The following is a 24,175-nucleotide window of genomic DNA, read 5'->3' as shown; positions in this document are numbered from 1 at the left end:
AAAGCGGGAGTTGAAGTTGACATAGTCATAACGCTATAGTCATAACCATATTTTTACGTATCCATATCAAATTGGCATCAGTTATTGGTGCCTTAACTTAAAAATCTTGAAAATTTCATAAAAATAGTGAGAATTCAAAAAAAATTAAGAAAACGCAAAAAATTACAAACATACCACAAAAAATAAGTATAATCATAGTCAAAACGTAGCCAAAGCAATAAATATAATCTACAAAATGTTAATAAATTCTCCAACTCAAATATTTTTAGGTTATGGATATGGCGGAAAACCAATTGGTTGGCTATGACATGGTTTTGGCTTTAGCGTTATGGTATGGCATCATTAATCGATTACATTGATTTCCATAAGGTAGGTTCGATCAGCTGTTTTATGTTGTTATGGTTAAGTCACCATTATTCAATTCCCTAACTTTAAAAAAACTGAAAAATGTACACTTATTGAAAGCTCATTTGCACACACAATTTACACTTAAAATTTTCATTCGATTCTGTAAACTATTGTGCACATCGTTTTGCTGAATGACAGCTCCGACACATAAGCAGTTTTTCATATAGATGAGTTTAACACATACTTATGCATTATGAGTAGATTGCATGTATTTTTATGGAGAATGGTAGAATGAGCGACACTAGCGCCATCTGATATTGAAAAGTAGCCAACTCCCTAATTTTTTTCTAAGCAAATCATAAGAAGAAGAATTTGACCTAAGGGTGTTGGCACACTTTGCAAGTGAAATTATTTTTCCCACTGGTTGGTAAATCTTCTAATATTTTTCACAATTAAAAACTGCAATATAACAATAGAATACGACACAAAATATTGTTACGAATATTAGCAAAACTAAGGGGTGCTGCTATCTCTAAGCCGATGCTAAACAGTGATATCATGCACATCCATAGATCAATCATTATGTATCTACATAAACGAAACAATAATTGCGTCTACACAAATGTACCATGTACGTATACGAGCAGCGGAGAATCAGTGCACAAACACATGCATATATCTGAGATACTCCTGAAATTATACAATGAGAGAAGCTATAAAATCGTGTAATTGTAGTTACAGCTGAGAAGTTTGAGAGCTGATGGCAACTAGTAGATTCTGGAAGCGCCTAGAAGATGCGAACGTTGAAATCAGAGAGTATAAAAGGCGGCAAATGTATAGGCGCTGGAAATTCAGTTTGAGTTGAGCTATCAAGCAGTTATTGATTAAGCACGCAATCTGGCGGGCAATAGTAGACTTTCATTTGAACTTTCAATCAGTTTGGTTGTTAAGCAAGCTAGTTGCAAAGTATAAGTGTTATTGTGAAGTACTTTAATAAAGGCCATTTTTCCATTATTCAATATTGGAGTTATTTATTAAACAGTTTAGTGATTCGAACTTAGCAGATTAGATTAGATTAGATTATTTATTTATTACGGCCAGAAGCCTAATTCGTAAATTTGAAAATATTACAGTTTTTTATCTTATAGCTAATGTTTTACAATATTCATATAATTTTGTTTTAAATACTGTTATTTGGTTGCAACTTTTTATATCCATAGGCAGATCATTGTAACTTTTCAGACCCTTGTAGAAATTGTTCTGTTGATCAATTTCAGTTCTAAAAAACGGCAATTCGTATTTATGTTGTGAGTTTGCTCAACTAATGCTATATTTTTATTTAAATACTCAGGTACATTTCCATGTTTGATATTAAATATGAATTTCATGGAGTGGAAAAAAATCTTTTGTTTCACACTTAACCAGTCTAAAGTCTTCAACATGTCAGCCGTTCGTGTATCTCTAGGTTTCTGAAGAATAAATCTCATGCATCTATTTTGAAGCTTTTGGAGCTTGTCTACTTCTTTATCCGATATTATGAATAGAATTGGCGGGCAGTATACGAAGGTCGGTTCTATAACTGATTTATATAAGATTATTTTGTACTTTTTCTGAATGAATTTAGTTGTTCTCTGCATCACTCCTATTTTATCAGCAACTTTTTTAATTGTGTAATTTATATGATCTTCAAATTTGAGTTTATTATCAATTATTATTCCTAAGTATTTTATACTGTTAACTCTTTGTATGATTTCATCATTTATTTTTCGCTCGGCTATATCCTCCTCATTGATATTCCTCCTTGTTATTATCATATATTTAGTTTTATTTATGTTTAGTTTCAGTCTATTACCACACAAGCATTTATACAAGTTATTTAGTTCATGCTGCATTTTGGCAAGTGCAGTATTAATATTATTTTCACTTATCATAATTAATGCATCATCCGCAAAAAGTCTAATTTCACAACCTTCGATAGCATTGACTATGTCATTTATGTATATAAGAAATAATAAAGGTGCTAATACTGAGCCTTGAGGTAACCCTATACCTCTAATTCATCCGACATCACAGCATTTATAACTGTTTTCTGCTTTCTCTGCTTCAAATAGTTGCGGAACCATTTAAGTTCAATATCAGTTATGCCAATCCGCTGCATTTTTTTATTAATAATTCTCTATCCACCGTTTCAAAAGCTCTTTTGAGGTCTAGGAAAACTGAAACCACTACTTTTTTGTTGTTTAGCTCTTCTTTCCAATCATATATCACCAAGTCCAGCGCTGTCTCACAGGAGTGTTTTTTCCTAAATCCTGACTGTTGGTAGACTAGTATATTATTTACTTCAAGATGATTCACCAACTGATTCTTAACAACGACTTCGAATTTTAGCATCACTTGGCAGGGTATTTATGGGTCTAAGTTCTTCAGGTTGCATTGTCTTTTTAACTTTTTCCACAGGTATTATTGTTGACGTTTTCCACATCTTCTAAGCTGTTATTGATTATTTGAGCATAGAAATATCCGGTATACGATATACAATCTTTTAGTACACCTTCGGAGCAAGGGCAAATAAGAGGATTTGCAAGTTAAATCGTTACAAATGGTGTCAGAAGAGGAATTGTTGAATAAATTCCAGAGGACAACAAGGGCATGGCAAAGTTCAGTGAATTGAAGATCCAGCAACTGAAGAAGGAGTTGGAGACCCGTGGATTGAATACATGGGGCGTTAAACTTGAACTTCAGGCACGGCTACGAGAGGCAATGGAAGTAGAAGGAATTGACGTGGAAGAATATGACTTTCATCTTGATGGCGAAGAAACAACAAAAATGGAAGAGACAGTTACGCAGACAGTTACGAGCTCAGACTTGAACATGATTTTGGTTGCAATATCTGCTTAAACATCGACAATGGCATCTCAACTGGAATCACAGGAGACACGTATAACATCCAAGATGGAAACTAAACTGGAAGAACAGAAAACATATATGGCATCCAAGATGGAATCACAGGAGACACGTATTGCAGAAATGTCGTCAGAAATAACATCGAAGATTGAAGCACAAGAAACGCGTATTTCAGAAATGTCGACACAGATTACATCCAAGATGGAAGCACAAGAGGAGCGCTTATCATTGCAGGTGGCACAAATGTCTTCGCAGTTAGAAGCACAGAATACAAAAATTGTACAGCTCGAGGACAAAATGGATACCGAGATAGAAGCTTTGAGAGGTCGTATACAGGAGTTGCAAATAAATCGCCTAACAGTTTCAGCGAGTAATCCAAAGGTAAAGACACCATTCCTTGACGGTTCTGTTCCTTTTCAGGTCTTTAAGCTACAGTTTGAGAAGACCGCAGCAGTGAACCAATGGAATGCTGAAGATAAAGTTGCAGCTCTGTTCGTGGCACTGAAAGGGCCTGCCGCGGAAATCTTACAGACTATTCCAGAGTACGAACGGAACAGTTATGATGCATTGATGGCTGCTGTAGAACGAAGGTACGGAAGCGAACACAGGAAACAGATGTATCAAATAGAATTGCAAAACCGTTACCAAAAAGCTAATGAGACTTTGCAAGAGTTTGCTTCGGATGTTGAAAGGTTGGCTCATTTGGCAAATGCGGACGCAGCCGTGGCGTACACCGAGAGGGTAAAAATCCAGAGTTTTATAAACGGCATACGGGACGTAGAAACGAAGCGAGCGACATATGCAAACCCAAACCCCACATTCGCAGAAACGGTATCCCATGCGCTGACTCAGGAAACAGCGTCACTTTTGAGTAAGCCCACATACAAAGCTCATCGCGTGGAAGTGGGAAGGCCAGACTGGGTAGACACAATTTTGGAAGCATTAAAAGGAACGCAGCAGAAAAACGATGGTGCCGTCAAATGCTTTAAATGTGGAAAGCCAGGGCACATTGCACGTTGTTGCAGTACCAATCCTAACAGTTCCAGCAATGTGGGTGGCCGTAAACGCAGAGCTGAAGGAGAGGAGCAAATCTCGAAATCCACTCAATCGTTAAACTCAAACGAGTCAGCCGCAAGGGGCGACAGCTGGCTCCCTCAATTGAATGCCCCATAATCTCTATCTCACAAATTGGAAGAAGGTCAAGCAATCTTACTGTCGGAGGACATGTGGATGGAAAGGAACGTTTACTGACTATAGATACGGGTGCATCCCATTCCATTATTCGAGCGGATTTAGTCAACAAGAAGATAAGACCATTGCATGGAGCAAGATTGCGTACAGCCACTGGAGAAGACAGCACGGTTCTAGGAGAAGTATCATGTGAAGTCGCAATTGGGAACGTCACAATAGTACACAATTTTATAGTGGCAGAGATTGTTGATGAAATCATAATTGGAGTGGACTTCTTAATCGACCAGGGCATCAATGCGATATAAGAACATAGATGTACCACTTAATTTCGGCTACGAGAGAGGCTACAGCAGTAAACGAGTGCTGGTGGAAGAGAGTCAGGAAATACCACCAAAATCCGAAGCAGTCATCTGGGCAAAGGTTGGTGGAGATTGTGGGACAAAAAAATTGTGGGTTGTCGAAGCAGCAAAACAAACCAGCACCGAACATACTTGTAGGAAAAACCCTGGCTATGACAAAACAAGATGGACGTATTCCGGTAAGAGTACTCAATGAGTTCAATTCACCACTCAAACTGACCAAAGGAGCTATTTTGGGAAGATGCCAAGAGGCTGAAATAATTATTAACTGTGAACAGCTCCAGGAACACGTTTCATCTAGTAATACTGATCTTTCAAATAACATCACGGCATGGACGGAGGGGCTAGAGGAAGATTATCAGAGTAAGGCAAAGCAACTGCTCCTAAATTACGCAAACATATTTGACCAGGATGGTTCCAAACCGGGCCGCACCAATGTTGTGAAACATCAAATTGACACTGGAGACGCGAGGCCGATACGTCAAGCTCCACGTAGTGTTCCACTGGCGAAGCGGGAAGTTTTGAGTCAAATTATACAAGAAATGAGCGACAGCGGCGTCATCGAACCATCAGCTAGTCCCTGGAGCTCACCGGTAGTACTTGTAAAGAAGAAGGATGGAAAAATGAGGTTTTGCGTAGACTACCGGAAGTTGAATGACGTTACGAAAAAGGCTGTCTACCCATTGCCAAGAATTGACGACACTCTGGACTCGCTCTCTAGTACGAAATGGTTTTCCACACTGGACTTGAAAAGCGGCTACTGGCAAGTTGAGGTGAAGGAGGAAGATAAAGAGAAAACAGCCTTCAGTGTCGGTGATGGTCTTTGGCAATTTACAGTGATGCCTTTTGGACTTTGTAATGCACCAGCTACTTTTGAGAGACTCATGGACCAGGTACTGAAAGGACAACATTGGAAAACATGCTTGGTGTACCTGGACGACATCATCGTATTGGGAAAGAATTTTGATGAACATCTTAAGAACTTGGAGGAAGTTTTCCAGAGAATAGCTGGCGCTGGTCTGAAGTTAAGTCCCAAAAAGTGTGCGCTGTTTAAAAAAGAAGTAAATTATTTGGGTCACAAAGTAATGACAGAGGGCATCTGCACAGCGAATGAAAAGATAGAGGCAGTAAAGGATTGGCCAAGACCACAGAGTCTGCATGAATTGAGAAGTTCCCTTGGGCTGTGTATATATTACCGCCGATTTGTACCAAATTTTGCCAGCGTAGCCCATAGTCTCCACGAGCTGACAAGAAAAAATAAAGCTTTTGAATGGAAGAAGGAGCAAGAAGTAGCTTTCCAAACATTGAAAGAGCGTTTGTGCACTGCCCCAATGTTGGCATATCCGATTCCAGGAGCCACGTTTATTCTAGATACAGATGCGAGCGGATATGCTATAGGAGGCGTTTTATCACAACTGGTCGATGGACAGGAGAAGGTAGTTGCATATTACAGCCGTTCAATTGCAAAAGCAGAGAGGAACTATTGCGTTACACGGAGAGAGCTGTTGGCATTGGTAGAGTGCATTAAACATTTCCACAAATACCTCTACGGCCAGCGATTCCGCGTCAGGACAGATCACGCAGCGTTGAAATGGCTTCTGCAGTTCCGTAATCCGGAGGACAATTGGCACGGTGGATCGAGCGACTACAAAGCTATGACTTTTCCATTGAGCATCGAAAAGGTAGTACCCATGGAAATGCTGATGCAATGTCACGAAGACCATGTAGTTTGGAATGCAAGCACTGTTCTAAGGCCGAGGCTAAAGGAGATATTATAGATGTCCGGCTAATGACTATAACAGGTACAGATGAATGGGACAAGGAAGAGCTAAGAAAGTGTCAGCTAGAAGATACACATCTGTCACGTGTTATGCAAGGGCTCGAACGAAACGAAAGACCAAACAGAGAAAAGATGTCAGCAGAGAGTCCCATTGCGAAGTCATATTGGGCACAGTAGAATAGTTTAGAATTGATATCCGGTTGCCTTCATCGAGTATGGGAAAGTGAGGATGGTAAATGCAAGAAGAAACTGATAGTTGTTCCCAGAAAGAGGATTCCTTACGTGCTCAACGAGCTGCATAATCGTCAAAGTGGAGGTCATCTTGGAATCACGAAGACGCTCGAAAAAATTAATCAGAGATTCTATTGGGTTGGTTGCCGTCAATCGGTCACCGAGTGGATTGCCAACTGCAAGGTTTGCAACAGATCGAAAGGGCCCAAAACACGAAGTCATGGCCAGATGAAGCAGTATATTTCAGGTGCACCATTTGAAAGGATCGCCATGGATGTCGCAGGTCCATTTCCTACTAGCAACCACGGAAACAAATACGTACTGGTGGTTATGGATTATTTCAGTAAATGGCCAGAGGTATACCCAATCCCAAACCAAGAAGCGGAAACAGTAGCAGTTCCCAAGGCAGTCGGTTCTATGTACAGGAGCGACTCGGGATTTTTCCCGACCAAGGACTGTCAGTTCAGTGTGACCCCATCTAATTTGTTTCGTCCCTCCCACAAATTGTCATCCTCCCAGCAGCTCCTTGCAGCAGGACTGCTCCATATTCTCTTACTCCGGGAAGGCATCGAATCCAATCCGGGTCCGTCTCCTGACCCCGGTCATGAGAAATGGTTTTGCTGCATCTGCCGGAAAAAAATCTTTTTAGGACGGTCATACTCTGTTCAGTGTATCTCGTGCAAGGGATGGTTGCATCGGACAGGTTGTTCTGGGCTTGATCCCAAAACCCGACGTCCACGTAACTTTTATAAATCTTTTGTGGCTCCTTGCTGTTCACGCCCAAGGGCGTCCCGTAGTCTACGTCTAAGCGCCCCCCACTACCTTCCAGCAGCCCCGCTGCTTAGCAAGCCACAACAAGTACCCGCTGCTGCTCGCGCCCCACGGCGCCAACAACTCAAACAACTGCTACCACTCATAACTACAATCTTCGTAGTAGAGTCGGAAGCAATGCTGAGCAACAGCCCCTGCCTTGGGTGGTGCCACTTTCCTAGATGTTCTGGTCTCCGCGACGGCAACCCCCCGACGGGTTTCATCGCGCCATGTTGCCAGGTCGCAAACCCAAATCATCCGGGTACCCCAATGCTTGCCCAAGGACGCCCAGCCCTAGTTCCACAACAGCAATTGCGTCCTGGCCTTCCCCAACCCAGGCGTAGTCACCCGTCACTTACCCCCAGAGTGGCGACGTCTCCCCTTATGCACTTCAGAATTCTGCAGTTAAACTGTGTGGGACCCATATGGTCGCCAAGCCTAAAAACCACCCACTGAAAGAAACTACAGGCCTGCCAAAATACTGCTCTCAGAATCGCCACGGGCTGTCTTCTTATGTCCCCAGAACACCATCTGCATAATGAGGCGAGAATACTCCCCATCAGAGAGAGAAATGAGATGCTGACCAAACAGTTCCTGTTGAATACCCAGAAACCGGGGCATCCCAACAGACATCTGATTGATGAACCAGCACCGCCTAGGGGCTTAAGGAGTCATCTCCGTAAGCATTTTGAGGAAATACGGCACCTGAGAACCCAGCCGTATGAAGTGAAAAAACACAAGCAGGTCCTTGGTGAACTCCATAAACAGGCGTCGGACCTTTATGCCGGGAATTGCCCGGTGAATCCAGTACTTACGAAAATTATCCAAAACTTGCGGAAGAGGAACGCATACTCCCCAGGGAAACGCGTGTCACTCTTGCTCAACTTCGTTCTGGATACTGTAACAGGTTAAACTCTTTCTTACCTATCCACAATCAACCCCGACATACAAAATGTATGCCCCGCTTGCAATGTGTCCCCACACGACACCAACCATATCTTCAATTGTAATGTGGAACCAACGCCTCTAACACCCCTGGTACACCCCTGTTGAAACGGCAAGTTTCCTTGGACTCCCGTTAGAGGATATTGATGACAATTTGTGATCGGTCGCGGCTATTAGGTGGGGCGAGCATTGCTACAACAACAACAGTAGCGGAAGTGTTTATAAACAATTGGGTTGCAAGGTATGGTGTACCAATGGAGTTACATTCTGACCAAGGCAGGAATTTCGAATCAGCTGTGTTCCTGGAAATGTGTAAATCATTGGGCATTCGAAAAACACGAAAAACTGCATTACATCTTCAATCCGATGGTATGGTAGAACGATTCAATAGAACATTGGAGGAGCACTTAAGGAAAGTAGTAGACAAGAACCATAAAGAGTGGGATACCCGCATACCATTATTCTTGATGGCTTACCGATCAGCAGTGCATGAGATAACGGGCCAAACCCCTGCAAAAGTAATTTTGGCAATGACCTTAGACTGCCAGCTGATTTGAAGTTTGGGATAGATGCCAATGCGGAGAGAAATGTCAAGAAATCCACTAGTGATTTGGTAGAAGAGCTAAGAAAAATATATGATCTGATAAGGCAACGAACAAAGATTATGAGTGACAAGATGAAAGCCAGATACGATAAACCAATTAATTCGGAAGGATATTTGGTGCTGTTATACAACCCACAACGTAAAAAAGGTTTGTCCCCGAAATTGCAGTGTAATTGGGAAGGCCCATACAAAGTTGTAAAACGGATCAACGATGTAGTGTACCGCATACAAACCATCGGTAAACCACGAACCAAAATGAAAGTGGTCCATTTGGAAAGGCTAGCAGCGTTTAGATCGAGAGATTTGTCTGATCGGGACGGTCAGACTTAGGTGGAGGGCAGTGTTACGAATATTAGCAAAACTAAGGGGTGCTGCTATCTCTAAGCCGATGCAAAACAGTGATATCATGCACATTCATAGATCAATCATTATGTATAAACGAAATCGTTACAATATGTTAGCAAGTGTTTTTGTTGTATAGGGAGAATGTTTACAACAGTGCTTCGCGAAATTTTGTATGTGAATGGGCAAGGTGTAATAAACTACAATTGCCAAGTCTGAAGTTCCTTCATATTTACAAACGCAACATCTTGGTTGATTGTGGCGATGTTATTGGAATGCATAAGCTTGTGTTAAACGCATCTATATGAAAAATGTCATTGTGCCGCCGCCTTCATAGTGTACCTATACAAGTGTGTTCACTAAGCGATAAACGTCAAAACTACAAACAGCCTCGCTCACCTGATGGAAATCTCAGGTCTAGAGTCGCATTTTTGGTCTCAACGACAACATTTTTGTCTACCAATCGTCTCGACTTTTTCAATTTTTTAATCATTCGGCGCATTCGGTAATGGTATCCATTTTGAATTCGCTGTCATGCCGAATCCAGCGAGTGCCTGTCAGAATGCTTGACAGATAAGTCAACACACTTGTACTTGTACACTATGGCCGCCTTGAGCGCTGAATGTAAAAGTTTTATGTCAGTGAGAAAATATTCATCAAACGCCATGAAAACAGAAAAGTCATTCTGCAACAGTGCGTATGAGTTTTGAATGTCACAACAGTGTACACTGGCTGCCAAGAAAACTCACGAAGTTTTTATCAGTGAGTTTTTTGTTCACAGTTTTGCTTTACAGAATCAGAATTTCAAAGTTTACAAAATTTCTTGTGTATACTTTAAAACTCACAGTTAGCGAATACGGTCCCTGGCCCTTTAAATTTCTCGGCTCCAAAAAACACTACAATTCGTAGGGCAAACTGTAGCAGTCGGAAGTCGAAAATGCCTTAAATTAATTCAAAACTTGTATCCCATTTGTCCGGTATCACTTGAAAACTGTGTATACTTCCGCATAATATAACCTTAATTGATGACAAATCGTGAATAATCTAATTGCGAAGAAGAAGAACACCGTGGGAGAGGAAAACCACATTGTGAATTACAAATCAGGTGATCCAATCATTTCGGAATTTTGACGTCTCTACATAAGATATCACACTTAGTTATCATTCACAATGGAAATGCATACGATTCGACGCAAATTATTGGTGAGAAAATACAATTATGTTTTTAGAATTTGTGCATTTTGCGCTGAAATTTTCTAGAAAAAAGTAAATCAAATTGTGTTACGATGCTTGCATGACTCCTGGCGGAAAAATGTCAACGATGTGGTTATAGTATCAGCTGTACGCACACCTATTACCGGCTTTGTTGGCGATCACCCGCCATTGTCTGCCATACATTTGGGTGCTGTGGCCATTGATGCAGCACTCAAACAATCTGCAGTACCACTTGAAGCTGTTCAACAAGTATACTTTGGCAACGTGTTAGCAACGGGTGCTGGTCAAGCGCCAGCACGACAAGCCACACTGATGGCTGGCCTATCAAAGCATGTTTGTTGCACAACTGTGAGTGCATCCAGTGTGACGGGTATCAAAACTATTATGTTCGCTGCCCAAGCGATTAAATTGGGTTTGACAGATGCAGCAATTGCAGGTGGCATGGAATCTTTATCACAAATGTCACGCAGTAGACTAGAATCAGGCGATGTAACGCTCGCGGATAGTTTGGTTGCTGATGGTACGGCAGAAAACCCGGCTAAAAGTTTCCTACGTAAATTAGGTATTACAAAGGATAAGCGTATTAATTATACCAAAGAATCGTATATGCGTTTAAGAAAAGCCTATCGCGCAGGCTTATTCGATTTAGAATTGGTTCCCTTACGCATAATGCAAACATCACGCATGCCGATTGTGGTAACTGAAGATGAACAACGTCCGATGCCTAACACTTTAGCTGCTGAAGAGAAGGAAACTATGTTGTGGTTGGGTGACGGTGCAGCTGCTTTGGTGCTGACGTCAAATGAAATGGCACGCAAATGGAATTTAAAACCATTAGCAAGAATAATAGCATATAATGAGTCGAAAACGAATGATGCCGATTTTGTAATGGCACCAGCATTGGCAATAAAACGTCTCTTACATCATATTAACTACAAGAAAGATGATGTGGCGTTATGGGAGCTAGACGATTCGTTTTCTGTAGTGCCATTGGCTGTAATAAAAGATTTAGAATTAAATCCAAATAAAGTGAACGTACATGGCAGTGCTATGTGCTTGGGGCATCCGATAGCAATGTCTGGTGCACGTTTAGTAACACACTTGACACATGCACTACAGCCTGGGGAAATAGGGTGTGCGGCAATAACGAGTTATACTGGCAATGCAGCGGCGTTATTGGTGCAGAAAATGTGCGTATTAGAACTGCATTTTTCCCCTTATCTTTTATAATACTTTCCTATTCCAGTTCATATAACATTGAAAATGAAAGAAACAAATTACCTCAGCTAACTTTGTATACCAAAAATGAATGTTCATTGTGTGATGAACTGGTCAAAGAACTGGAAATATATTTTGATGGTCAATATACCCTGCAAAAAATTGATATCACAGAAAAAGAGAATATACGCTTTTTGCGTTTGTACAAGTATGATATTCCGGTGCTATTCCTCAATGGACAATTTCTTTGCATGCATAAGCTCAATGTAAACTTGTTGGGACGTAAACTGGAAGAGCTGCGTTTAAAGAGTACAAATTACTAAAAAAACAAACATTCAAAATTAACTAGTTTTTAATATTTCCTATATTAAAATAATTTTGCTGTCCTAATCAAATAATTAGATTTAACTAGAACAAGTAATTGTAAAAACTTAATCGCTAAGTTAACTCTATAAAAAAAGTATCGCAAATTATGTACATATTTTGAAAAATATAAATTGTAAATATGAAGTAGTCGAAACTGCCTAAAGGGGAAATAATATTCTCCATGGCTTATGCCTTGTTGGGATGATGCACCTAAAACTATAAAGCAGAGCAGCAGAAACATAAAGCATTTCAGAAAAGTATGAAATCGACTAAGAATAAAGAGGGGAGGGAGAAATCGCTACCGAGGCTGGCCGGCTAGTACCAGAAGCTGCTAAAAGTTCGGGTAAGGGTTTTTGGACTAGAAGCACAACAACAGCTTTGAGCTGCTGAGAACAGGAAAAATGTCCTAAATTTTAAATAAAATGGAAGTAAAGAACAGCAGGTTATGGTTATACTTTTTAACAAAGCCCAAATCAATCTTTTTCAATAGTTAGGAAAAAAGAAGTAAGTGCAATTATTCGGCCAAGGTTCCACTCTTTAGAACGAGTCGAAATAAAGTTTTGGGTTGAATTCATTTTCTGTCCGATATTCCAATTTTATTGTCTTGAAAAGTCTGATACAAGGCGAATTCAGTACCAGCCAAGGCGAATTCATTACAGGTGGTGTTATCCCATCAGCTGATTGCTTCTTCTTGATAATTTTCCATACAAAGTCTTGTACAGCAAAATGTCAGTTAATCGAATTCGCCTTGGTACCAGCCGGTGTTATCTCATCAGCTGATTGCTACTTTTTGATAATTTCGAAGCAACGCCTTGACAGCAATATGTCAGTTAATCCGAATCCAAGGCGAATCCATACCAAAATGGCAAAGCGAATTCAACCAATTCGCGTGCAGAAGAGTGTCAAAAGAAAACTTGGTAATAGTCTAATTGAGGGGTCGACTGCTAATACGCTACCAAAAATATCGAGAGGTGTCAAACGACGCGTCTAGACATCAGTATTAATAATCCGAAGGCGGAAAATAAAAATATTAACTCGTTCAAAAGATAATAACGAAAAACCGAAAAAAGACCCGCGGGTACCTCCGAAACCGGGGGTGGAATCCGTAGTATTTTTGCGCAGAACACCTTTTTGAGTTGGCGGCCTTCGGCCGCGCTTATAAAAAATAACCCTAGGCTACGCCATGCCAAGTCCGGGTATGCGGTATAACCGTGGCTACCGCCACGGTATTGCACACATTTTTTTGTGGGTACACACAACAACAACCACATGAAAATCGCCAACTTTAACTGCAAATATCTCCGGATATAGATACAATTTTTCTTTTCCGCCATCGGATTATTGTTCTCGAGATTAATACGCGTCTTTTGACGCCTCTCTGGATATTTTTGGTAGCGTATTAGCAGTCGACCCCTCAACTAGACTATTACCGAAAACTTTCATTGATTTCGATTAACTGACATATTGTAGTACCAGGCGTTGTATGGAAAATAATCAAGAAGAAGCAATCATCTGTTGGAATAACAACACCTTGTACTGAATTCGCCTTGTCCGAATCTAATTTTTTGATTTGACATTATGCAGGGGGAATTGAGGTTAATTCGTTTTGCTATCAAAGCATTGATTTCCATTGGCAATGAGCTGACGGGATAACACCTTGTACTGAATTCGGCTTGCTATAAAGCATGTAACATCTGTTTTCGTTATAGAACAATCAAAAAACGCCAATTGCGAAACTGTTTTGTAAGAAGAAGAGTTGACATTTTGCCTTCCCCTGTATAAAAAATGCAATAGCTTTGCAGCTGTAGTAATTTTTAATAAAACAGCACGAATAAATAAATAAAAGCAATTGCAAGTGAAATATAAACATATACAACGAATCAAAAATGGCTCAAATGGATATGGAATTAAAGAAGGTATGTATATACGAGCTAATATGCGAGATTTGCGGCCCTGTGCTCCATATCCTTATAAGAAACGTGGTTCACTAATGTATATATTTTTCAAAATTTTAGGCATTCACCGAAATGCAAATAAATAAAATAGAAACCACCAAAAAAATGAATATGATTGATATGAAATGCAGTATGGTGAAGAATGGTAAACAGAAATATGAGCTTACGGAAAAAGGCACCAGCGATTTGACTGATGGCACAAGGTATGTAACTAGATCTGCAAGAAGCATACCGACAATGCAGCACATGTTTGAACTAAATGGTTCCATCATTTCCAACCATCGCAGAAGAAAGCAAACCTCCAAGAGAGACGTGCATTGCTTGCTTAACTGGGAAAAATATTGTAACCGGTTGTACTCTTACCTTCCTAGAATCGCCCCTGGCACACGTGATGTATGTAAAGCCCGCGATGACCCCAGCGGGTCAGGGGATCAGAATATACCCGCGGTAGATATGCCTGTCGTAAGAGGCGACTAAAATACCAGATTCAAGGGGCTGTGTGGCGCAACCCTTCAGGTTACCAGCGCAATATATAGCTTCTCCAAACCCAACTGTCAACCTCACCTATTCGCGGCGAATCCTATTTCACTAACAGACGAGGTTCTGGCGACCCCAAGCTCCTCATGAAACTTTGGGGGTGGGGAGGGAGGGAATGGCCTAAAGGTTTAATGTGGCCACATAAATCGTTCCCAAGATGGTCGGGCTAGCACCTTAATGGTGCTATGGTACCGGAGCGTACCGGATCTGTATCCGGCAAAAGACTATCAGATCGATAACACTCCCCAAAGCCTTCGGGGAGCAACCTTATCGCTAGAACAACAACAACAGCCCCTAATGACACAAATCATCTTCAACTTTATTATGGAAACAATACTTACAGAACAACCTCTTTGTGGCCAAACTCAGTGGAAACTGCTAGTTTACTTGGACTTCTGTTAGAGGATTTCATAATGTTTGAATGGTTGGGCGTATTGACCGGCGTCTTTACGACAAGAAGAACAAAAACATCCGACTGGTACTCATTTAAGCAAGTTTTTGCTACCATGATACCCCATCCAATTTCGATTCGGAAAACAACAATTGAAATAAGTTTCGAGTCGCTCCGGTAAATAGAGCCGGCTGCAGTGGGACCATGTTCGAAAAACTACGCTAAATAATACTGAATGAACGGATAGTAAATTTGCTGACGCAAAATTCAACTTAGATTTTTGGTCATATCTGTCCCAGGGGTATTTACTATTTCTGAATGCCCTCCTAAATAGTTGAAGATTACAGAATGGGTCCACTTTTAAAATCATCCTCTAATCCTTACATATTCATAAATGACTTTAGAGTAGTGTGAATGCTTTCACAAGTACCAAATTTTGTGAATATGATTATGGATTTTATTCACTTATCAATGTATCTTTTCTTCGTTACAGAGTCTACCTTTCCGTTGGTCGCATGTTTGTGCTTACTGATGTCGATAATATGCGTGCTGATCTGAAAGCTAAACAAGATAAATGTGATAAAGCTATTGAGCTGCTCAACAAGAAGAAGGAATTCTTAGTGAAATCATTAAAAGATCAAGAAGATGGCCTGCGTGAATTGGTGCAGCAACGCAAAGAAGCTGATGCGGCTGCAAAATAAGAAAAATTACAATTTAAAATACGTCTTTCTAGGTTATTTATTTCAACTCTCTGCAGGCTAAATACCACATCAATTAAGCGTCATTATTTTTCATGAAAAATATCCGACATCTGATTAACATCTACTACAAGCGTTTATTTAATTAAATTTATACACATTAAACTTAATTTCCATTAATATTTTAAATAACATTGTTATAGTATAGAAAGCGCATGCAGTTGATCATATTACAGAGGGTTCAAGTTTCTAGTTATTTTTGATCGTGACATTTAAATTAAGGCAGTGTATTTAATACTCGCGAACAAAGCACTTTCTGCAAAACCCCTCTGGATAGCATTGCAATATGTATTTTCCATACTATACTAACGATACATATTTTACAAAATCTATAAATTTATATATTTATCTAAATCAAAATTAGCATACGTAACAAATTCATTACCCAAGTTACGTTCATGCGTTGGCTCAAAGACGCATTTCTTCAATTTCAAGCATTTCGTAAGCCATTGTTCAACAATAGCGCCAGAACAAAATATAATTTTTGTATTTGTTTGTTTTTCTAAATTATGTATGATTTTTGAAATGTTTGTTATACATTCTTCAGATAAGAATGGTGGATCAGCAATGATAAGATCAAACGAATCTTTGTATTCCTGCATGTAGTCAACATCGTTAGCTTTGTTGAAATCATAATAAACAAAGTCATCGCCATAAGCCGAAAAGCGTTTATCATACTCGAATATTTTCACTAGGCGAATGGAGTGAGATATAAGTTATTTGCGTCATATGTTTTAATAAAATATATTTAATTACCATTTTCATGCACTTTCTTTACAGTGCCATACAATGAAGGGCAGGATAGTAGCGCAATGCTGTAGCTCTTTTGGTTCTTTACCTCTTCGGCTAATAGTTTGCCGACTACTTGCCCAAATGTTTGCTTGGTCGTTTCACTATACCAAAACTGACTCAATTGCTACAACAAATAAAATGTTAGTTTAACTCGACAAATCATGCTGCAATTTTGCACTAACCAACCCAGTCTTCTTCGAACATCGTCTCCGTGCAGGCCGCTTTGCTTTCTATTCGATCTAGCTCCTCTTTTTCGCGTTGCGCTTTCTCTTGCAGAAATTCATTAAGTATCTTTAATGTGTCCGCCGGCAAAATAATATCGTTGTCCTCCATAATTCGTTTTAATCGTATTTGACTTTTGTTATTGTTGAAGCAAAAACTCGTGGGCCTATCTGTCAAAAATTCTTTTGATTGAAAGATGCGTGCTTGAACAGAGTCTATTGTGAACTGAAGTTGCATTAGTAAGAAGAAGAACATAGAAAATGTAGATACTAGTCGCTCGATTCTGATCGCCTGGTACTTTTCAAATTTTTGGATTTCTCACACTGTAGGCGAATCAAAAAATTCAGACTAGCTTATTGTGAACCGTGAACATGGAAAAAGGAGTAGGGCAACCCGAAATGAAGATATTAAGGTAGTAGTCGCCAAATTCTGATAGCCTGGTACATTTCAGGTTTTTAGATTTCTCACTGGAGGCGAATGAAAAAATCCGGACTAGCTATTGGGAACTAAACTTGCAGCAGTACGAAGATCATGGGAAAAGTAGTAGGGCAAACTGAAATGAAGATATTAAGGTAGTAGTCGCCAAATTCTGATCGCCTGGTACATTTCAGGTTTTTAGATTTCTCACTGGAGGCGAATGAAAAAATCCGGACTAGCTATTGGGAACTAAACTTGCAGCAGTACGAAGATCATGGAAAAAGTAGTAGGGCAAACTGAAATGAAGATATTAAGGTAGTAGTCGCCAAATTCTGATCGCCTGGTACATTTCAGGTTTTTAGATTTCTCACTGGAGGCGAATGAAAAAATCCGGACTAGCTATTGGGAACTAAACTTGCAGCAGTACGAAGAAGATCATGGAAAAAGTAGTAGGGCAAACTGAAATGAAGATATTAAGGTAGTAGTCGCTAAATTCTGATCGCCTGGTACTTTTCAGGTTTTTGGATCAATGGAGGCGAATCAAAAAAACCGGGGTTAGCTTTCGTCATAGTACGAAGGGTTATTTTAACGCAATATAGGCGAGTAATTCTAGCCTAATTTTTAAATAATACTTACCCTACATTTAGCGAAGCAACATTTTTAAATGAAAATGACTCTTGTATATTTTTTTAGTTTTATTTATTTTTTTTTCGCTTTTCACACTGTTAAATTTTTTTTTTAATACAAGCAGGTTATATTGGTTTGGGGTATTAAATGTTAATTAATTTATTTTTTTTCTTGCTTAGAAAAGCACACAGCGCACATACACAAGGTGTAGCGCTTTTTTTTTTTAAAAAGGTTTTCAAGGTGAAAAAAAATTATGATTAAATCAGACAACTTAAAAATAATGCATTAATTGCATATATATATATATATATTAAATAAATTACGAATTAAAAAGTGGCATAAAAATTTTAAAATGTTATAAAACTATTATGGCTAAATAGCAATGAATTCGACTTCTACAAAAACTTACATAAATAAAGCAGACTAAGTGATATTTTATTATATTTTTTTATTTAAAAAAGTAGACGAAACATTTTGGAATTTTTTTTAATAATAAATTTTTTTTTCCCAAAAAATGCGTACCAATTTTCGGGGTCTGCATTTCAAAGCAAGCTTAAATGGTTTTTAATTTGGGTAGCATTTTTAAAACATTTACATTATTTTAAAATTAAATATTTTGATAAATTTTGGCAGTTACAAAAACTTCACAAATTTTTCGAAATTATAGCTATTTAAAAAAATACGGCAAACATGACTTATTTTGTTTTGTTGATTTTGCGACAGGGTGGAATATCATAATAATCATCACGGCAAACATTTTATAATGTAATTTTAAAAACTGCTAGCTTATTTTTATTTTTTTGCTTAAAAAAATTGCCGCATCTCATCATGAATCTCGAAGCGAGTTACATAGCTTCGTAGTTTTGAAGTTTTTTCAGTATAATTTTTGAAAATATTTTTTTTTATTTGAAGTAGGATTTAAAACCTTTTTGTATTTTTGTAAAAAAAAATTTGCAGATTTTTTTTTAAACTCGCCTGGCAATTTTGAAGTTTTCTCAGTAAAACTTTTGTAAATCTTCTTTTTAAGGTATTGAAAAATTTCCAAAAAAATCCACAAAACAAAAATTACAACTTTTTTAACTTCTAACCAAATAATTTATATTTTTGGAATTACAATTATTTTTTTATATATTAATTCATAAAAAAGTTGCTATTGGATAGAAAATCTAGACTGTTGAGAGGAATATTAGCCTATCTTGGCTGGCTTTCGAAAACACCCATTTCATAAGTTGTTTTAAGAGCGCTCTATCTCCATATTTGGTTGAAAAAATGCCCTATCAGAGTTTAAATTTAAAACGTTTTTACTTTAGCTGAGGCGTTCATGAAAAAAATTCGGGATAAGGCGTTTTCGAACTGGCTGCTGAGAAAGGGCGACATTCCAATCTTCTATAAAAATATTGAAATGTTTTTTGAAAAAAAAAAAAAAAAAAATATGACTTAGTACGTTTTTTTCCAGTAAGCGTAAGCGTACGCAAACCATTTCGAACAGCAATACGAAAGCAGCACAAAAAGCTCATATTTAATAAGATTGAAATCTTTAATACTTATGGGCGTTAAAAAAAATCTTTACAAATATACTAGAACTACACCCTTTTTTCAAAATTAAGATACAAGAAGTTTCGAAAAAGCTTAAATGTATTACAGAAAACGTCAAATGAAATTCAGTGAAGAGACATGTACATTGTGAATTCATACAAGCGCTGGATGTTTGAAAAAACGTTCACAATAGGGAAAAATTGTTATTAATATTTTAATCTGATTTTCTATAGATTCATTCAAAAGAAAAGTTGTTTTGAAACATAAATGGGCAATTCATCGCGATTCAATTTCTTTCTACCATTCTCTATCCATCGCGACAGCCATTTTCGATGTCACTTATTTGAAAGATAGGTATGACAATAGAGCAATGCAAATATTCTTCAATTGTAGGAGTTCACAATGGAAATGTATTCCAAAAAAGGTTGAAACAAAAACCCAATGGCGCGTAGTCATGGTAAAAATAATATAGGGTTTATATTTAGTTGCAGCTTTTTTGACAGATGGCTCACAGAAAATTTTGTCAAAATGCAGCAACTAAATTTAAGACATATTTTATTTTGACTGTGACTATCAATGTATTTACGAACGTTTTTTTGGTTCGCTTTTCAGTAATACATCACATTTTCTCAAAAATTCGTTCTGCCTTTGTTTTTTGAATTTCATTCGCCTTTTCAGAATTGAATTTGCACTTATCTGAAAAACATTTGCACATTCTGAAATACATTTGTTCCTTTCTAAAATATTGTTCCAAAGCTGCATTATTGCTAACTAAAATTTTTTGTTTTCTATTTTTTTTTTTTGTGTTAGTAGTTCATTATATAAGTTTTTATTTTATTTCAGTTATATTTTAAAGCGAGTTACTTTTGAAGTGAGTGAGTAATGAGTTTAAGGTGTTTGGAGTACATTTTTCAGTAATTTTTTTCTTATATGTATATTATTTTTTTTATTTATGTAGTTTGAAGTGAACTATTGGCGTATAAATGCAAAATATAGTTTTCGAAAAGCGTTTGTTAATATATATTTTTGGAAAAATTATATTAGCAAGAAATGTTAATATAGTTTTGCCAACATGTCATTTAATCTACGCTGTCGATAAATTTTTTTTTTGAAAATGTTTTAAGTGCAATTTGGAAAAAAAAACTAAAACATAATTTTAGCAACTACTAATATATGATTTCCTAAAATTAGTTTTTTTTGTTCTTATTAAAATTACACTTATGACATTTTCACAAAAGTCACACAAATATAAATTTGCTTTTTAAATAGGAAATTTAAGAAAAGAAATACTTGACAGTTACAGCGTAGACAAATATGACAAAGCACAGCATGCATAAAATTCATACGCTATAATATACATACAAACATTTGCAAAAATGTTTGGAAAATTAGTACTCAAACCCCAAATACATACATATTACATATTTATTTATTTATCATATTTTTTCTTACTTATTTTATGCTTTTTTTTTTGTTCTCCATTTATGTTATTACACAAATTTTCGCTTCCCACATTTCTTCGCGCGCATTTTCGAATGACTTTTTTTGGTTTAATCAAAAGAAACAGTTTTTCAAAACTAAAACAATTCCATTTGTAAATATAACTTCTGTCATGTTCAAAAACGGCGACTCTATATAGTTTTTTTTTTTATAAATTTATACTATGAAATTAGCAAGAAATCTCAAAGTCGTGTTGCTGTGTGTAGCGTAACTTTTGTTCTTATTGTTGTTGCTTTTTCTCTTTTTATTGCGTTTATATACATACATACATATTTACTTAAAGTAGTTTGTTGTTTTCTGCTGGTATAGCTGTAAAGAATGACGCATTTATCCAGCAAACATTCGGAAACAGTTATGAGTCATAAGAGTCTGATATCGGGGTGTGCAAATTTATTTTTGAGCACGGAATTTGAAAATTTCACTTCTTGTGATATTAGTGTGTTATAAAAATTATCATGAGTTGGAATAGGATCCATATTACATGACCGCTTTACAATGCCTCATATATGATATACGCTTTGATATGTATGCCTCTTTTTTGCCTTTTATTCATCACATTCTTCAGTTTTTATTGAACGTAAGAATGATGGACAGGTTTTCTCCGAGTCATATTCGAATATTGGCTTCTTAAACAATTTATTTTGAATTAATTATTTTAAATCTGGGTTTTGAGTCATATATGAAGCATTGGACTTATTATATAGCAAATATTGTCAAAATTATTGAACGTCAAAAATAATTAACAATTCGAAAATATTTTCGTAGCACTAATCTCGGGCGTGCTGACACACTTTTCGGACTTCCACTAGAGTTAGAAAAGGAAGTCATACGTCATATTTGCATGTCATTTACTTCCTTTACAATACTTTAGTCAGTTCTTATATAACTTCGAAAACCTATTTTCGAGTCATATATGACTCTATTGCACTCTTAATACATAAAACTTTTTTGGACTTAGAAAACAGTCATGTAGAGTATTTTTAGGCGTAATATATAACTTAGCACACTCCGAAAAAACTATTTTAGTGCTCTTATACAATTCTTTCTTCACGTATTGTTGACTCCATTTTTGGATCTTTGTACATGGGCTAAAAGGAATATTTTTTCATTCTAATTAGAGTCCGAAAATACTTTTGTAATACTCCGACGACACTTTTCACAGACTCATACTGCTAATTTTTGCTTCTTATATGACTCTTATATTGTTTTTAAGATACCTCAGAAACTCGTTGCAAAAACTTATCACCAGAACCGCAGTTTGGAATGTTAAGGCTCCAATAAGACTGGTATGGTTTCAAATCAGTGTTAATAAGAGTCTAAAATGATTTCAAAAACCTATAAAATTGATTTCAAATGAGTTATAGCAGCCAAAAATTCTCGAATTTATAGCTTAAAAAAATTCATTTGTCAGACAAAAACTCTGACAAATTGAGCTTTCTATTATTGTTGCTGTAGTCGATTAGGCTTGAAACTCGTAAATTACTTAAACCAAGCTTTAGAATTAAGACAAAAATGAATTCGATGCGATTCCAAAAATTAATGAGTTATGACGGTAAGCAATACCCTAAATTCTTCAAACTTTTAACGCTCACAAATGACTCCAACACTTGGTTTTAGAGTCTAAAAAAAAAAAAAAGTGAGTTTTGAGCTAAAAACTCTGCCATATGAACTTTCCGTAGCTGCTGTCATTGTATACAAAACAAGTGTGATATCTTATCCGTCAACTGGACGTTCAAGATGGCAACTTTTTAGCGTTTTGGCGACGTATCGACAGGATGTGCAATTTGGCAGCGCATACCACCCGGTCATCGTGAGAGGGTGATAGGATGAGACCACGATATCATCTTCATAAATCAGGTGATCGTGTATATTTGTTATTATGACATCTATTTTTAAGATATCACACTTATCTTATCCACAATGGCTACTGTAGTTCTTTAAGCTCTAATAGAATTCGTACACCTAAATTCTAAGCGCTCCACAAATGTCTGTTGCTTTATATAAATATGTATGTATATATGGTGCGTGTATATGTATGTATGTTCGTGTAGTCTTCGTTCGCTTACATATCATTTCGAACGTTTTGTGTTTATTTTTTTTTTACTTTTATTTTATTTCTTTTTTTCAATAAAAAATATAATACGTACTTATAAAATTTGAATCAGTTAAAAATTCTTAAATCAATCAATTAAAAAATCAGTTAATTAATTAGAATATAATAATAAGAAGAAGAATGCGTAAATATAATAAAAATATAATTTAAAATTAAAATTTATATAATAATTGTAGGTAATAATAATAATAATAATGAGTGAGAATATAAATAGCATTTAAATGCGTTTAATATTTTTATGCTTTTTCGCTTCATTTCTTCTTCGCGTTGTAAAGTGGTGTGGTTTGTGTGTTTATATCTTTTTTTTTTTGTTTTTTGTTGCAGATCATACATTTCATATAATATACATACAATATTATTTATAATATATTTATATAATTTTATTATTATTATTTTGTTTTTGTTTTCGAGTGTTGAGTTGTATGCAACTTTGCAGTTGTTGTTTTTTCGATTGCAATATTTTTCAAATTATTACATATTATTTTAAATTTTTTTTCTATATGCAAGAGTGATGTGTAAACGCTTTATTTAAATATTCTTTTTTTTTATAGTTAATTTTGCTTCTTCTTCTATCATTTGAATTGTGCAACAGCTGATTACGCATTGCTTTGATTTGTTTTCTTTTGCAACTCCAACGCTTTGTTGTTCATGCAATGACATTTTCGAATACTCATTTCGCTCAGCATTTACTCTTTGTTCTCATTGTTGTTGTCGGCTATGCTAAGTTGCATTTATATTATATTGTTGTTATCGCTGCTACTTTTTCATTTTATTTTGCTCTTATTCTGTTTGTTTATTGTAGTTGTTGTTATTATTATTTTGTATGTATGTAAGTAGTGTGCTGTTGATTTTTATACGTAAATATTGTTTTTATTGTTGTTGTTGCTGTTGTCGCTCTAACCAGATGAGGCAATAGCTGTGTTGTTGTCATCACAAATCGTTTGCTGTGCTGCTGCCGCCTTATTTTGACGCACCACCTCAGCGCGACGTTCCTTAAAAAAAAAGAGAAATTTT

At 37.0% G+C, this 24,175-nt stretch overlaps 4 protein-coding genes across 8 annotated transcripts in view; 2 read left to right on the top strand and 2 right to left on the bottom strand.

The window, feature by feature from the left end:
• Positions 1-10,363: 10,363 nt before the first annotated feature.
• LOC137239626 (acetyl-CoA acetyltransferase, mitochondrial) lies at positions 10,364-12,839 on the top strand. Its single transcript, XM_067765153.1, has 3 exons — positions 10,364-10,717; positions 10,775-11,919; positions 11,976-12,839. The coding sequence occupies exons 1-3, from the start codon at positions 10,685-10,687 to the stop codon at positions 12,268-12,270; spliced, it is 1,473 nt and encodes a 490-aa protein (XP_067621254.1). The 5' UTR covers positions 10,364-10,684; the 3' UTR covers positions 12,271-12,839.
• Positions 12,840-14,090: 1,251 nt separating this feature from the next.
• Positions 14,091-16,619, top strand: Pfdn1 (prefoldin 1). Its single transcript, XM_067765156.1, has 3 exons — positions 14,091-14,229; positions 14,329-14,471; positions 15,690-16,619. Exons 1-3 carry the CDS (start codon positions 14,200-14,202, stop codon positions 15,895-15,897), a joined length of 381 nt encoding a protein of 126 aa, XP_067621257.1. The 5' UTR covers positions 14,091-14,199; the 3' UTR covers positions 15,898-16,619.
• Positions 15,910-17,151, bottom strand: LOC137239629 (protein-lysine N-methyltransferase CG9154). The gene is made up of 3 exons (XM_067765155.1): positions 16,933-17,151; positions 16,711-16,870; positions 15,910-16,645 (listed from the first exon to the last, which is right to left on the bottom strand). Exons 1-3 carry the CDS (start codon positions 17,077-17,079, stop codon positions 16,284-16,286), a joined length of 669 nt encoding a protein of 222 aa, XP_067621256.1. The 5' UTR covers positions 17,080-17,151; the 3' UTR covers positions 15,910-16,283.
• Positions 17,152-18,062: 911 nt separating this feature from the next.
• stai (stathmin) overlaps positions 18,063-24,175 on the bottom strand; it is a 547,461-nt gene continuing 541,348 nt past the window's right edge. For all 5 annotated transcript variants that reach the window (XM_067765148.1, XM_067765151.1, XM_067765149.1 and 2 more), the window contains one exon: positions 18,063-24,153. In XM_067765148.1, coding sequence (XP_067621249.1) covers positions 24,058-24,153 — 96 coding nt within the window. In that variant the 3' untranslated portion in view covers positions 18,063-24,057. The remainder of the gene's footprint in view (positions 24,154-24,175) is intronic.

Source organism: Eurosta solidaginis, chromosome 2 (assembly GCF_040869045.1).
Source record: "Eurosta solidaginis isolate ZX-2024a chromosome 2, ASM4086904v1, whole genome shotgun sequence".
In the NCBI taxonomy this organism is placed as follows: Eukaryota; Metazoa; Arthropoda; class Insecta; order Diptera; family Tephritidae; genus Eurosta; species Eurosta solidaginis.
The sequence above is the reverse complement of the archived record's forward strand: the minus strand, read 5'-3'. Positions and strand labels throughout refer to the sequence as shown.

What these genes read in the sequence shown, in the direction of transcription:
- LOC137239626 (XM_067765153.1), top strand. Translation starts at nt 10,685, where the DNA reads ATGGAAATGCATACGATTCGACGCAAATTATTG. An exon ending in CGATTCGACGCAAATTATTG is followed by an intron (nt 10,718 to 10,774) that starts GTGAGAAAATAC and finishes GAAATTTTCTAG; the next exon opens with AAAAAAGTAAATCAAATTGT. An exon ending in GCGTTATTGGTGCAGAAAAT is followed by an intron (nt 11,920 to 11,975) that starts GTGCGTATTAGA and finishes TTCCTATTCCAG; the next exon opens with TTCATATAACATTGAAAATG.
- LOC137239629 (XM_067765155.1), bottom strand. Translation starts at nt 17,079, where the DNA reads ATGGAGGACAACGATATTATTTTGCCGGCGGACACATTAAAGATACTT. An exon ending in CGATGTTCGAAGAAGACTGG is followed by an intron (nt 16,871 to 16,932) that starts GTTGGTTAGTGC and finishes TATTTGTTGTAG; the next exon opens with CAATTGAGTCAGTTTTGGTA. An exon ending in AAAGAAAGTGCATGAAAATG is followed by an intron (nt 16,646 to 16,710) that starts GTAATTAAATAT and finishes CCATTCGCCTAG; the next exon opens with TGAAAATATTCGAGTATGAT.
- Pfdn1 (XM_067765156.1), top strand. Translation starts at nt 14,200, where the DNA reads ATGGCTCAAATGGATATGGAATTAAAGAAG. An exon ending in TGGATATGGAATTAAAGAAG is followed by an intron (nt 14,230 to 14,328) that starts GTATGTATATAC and finishes TCAAAATTTTAG; the next exon opens with GCATTCACCGAAATGCAAAT. An exon ending in GATTTGACTGATGGCACAAG is followed by an intron (nt 14,472 to 15,689) that starts GTATGTAACTAG and finishes TCTTCGTTACAG; the next exon opens with AGTCTACCTTTCCGTTGGTC.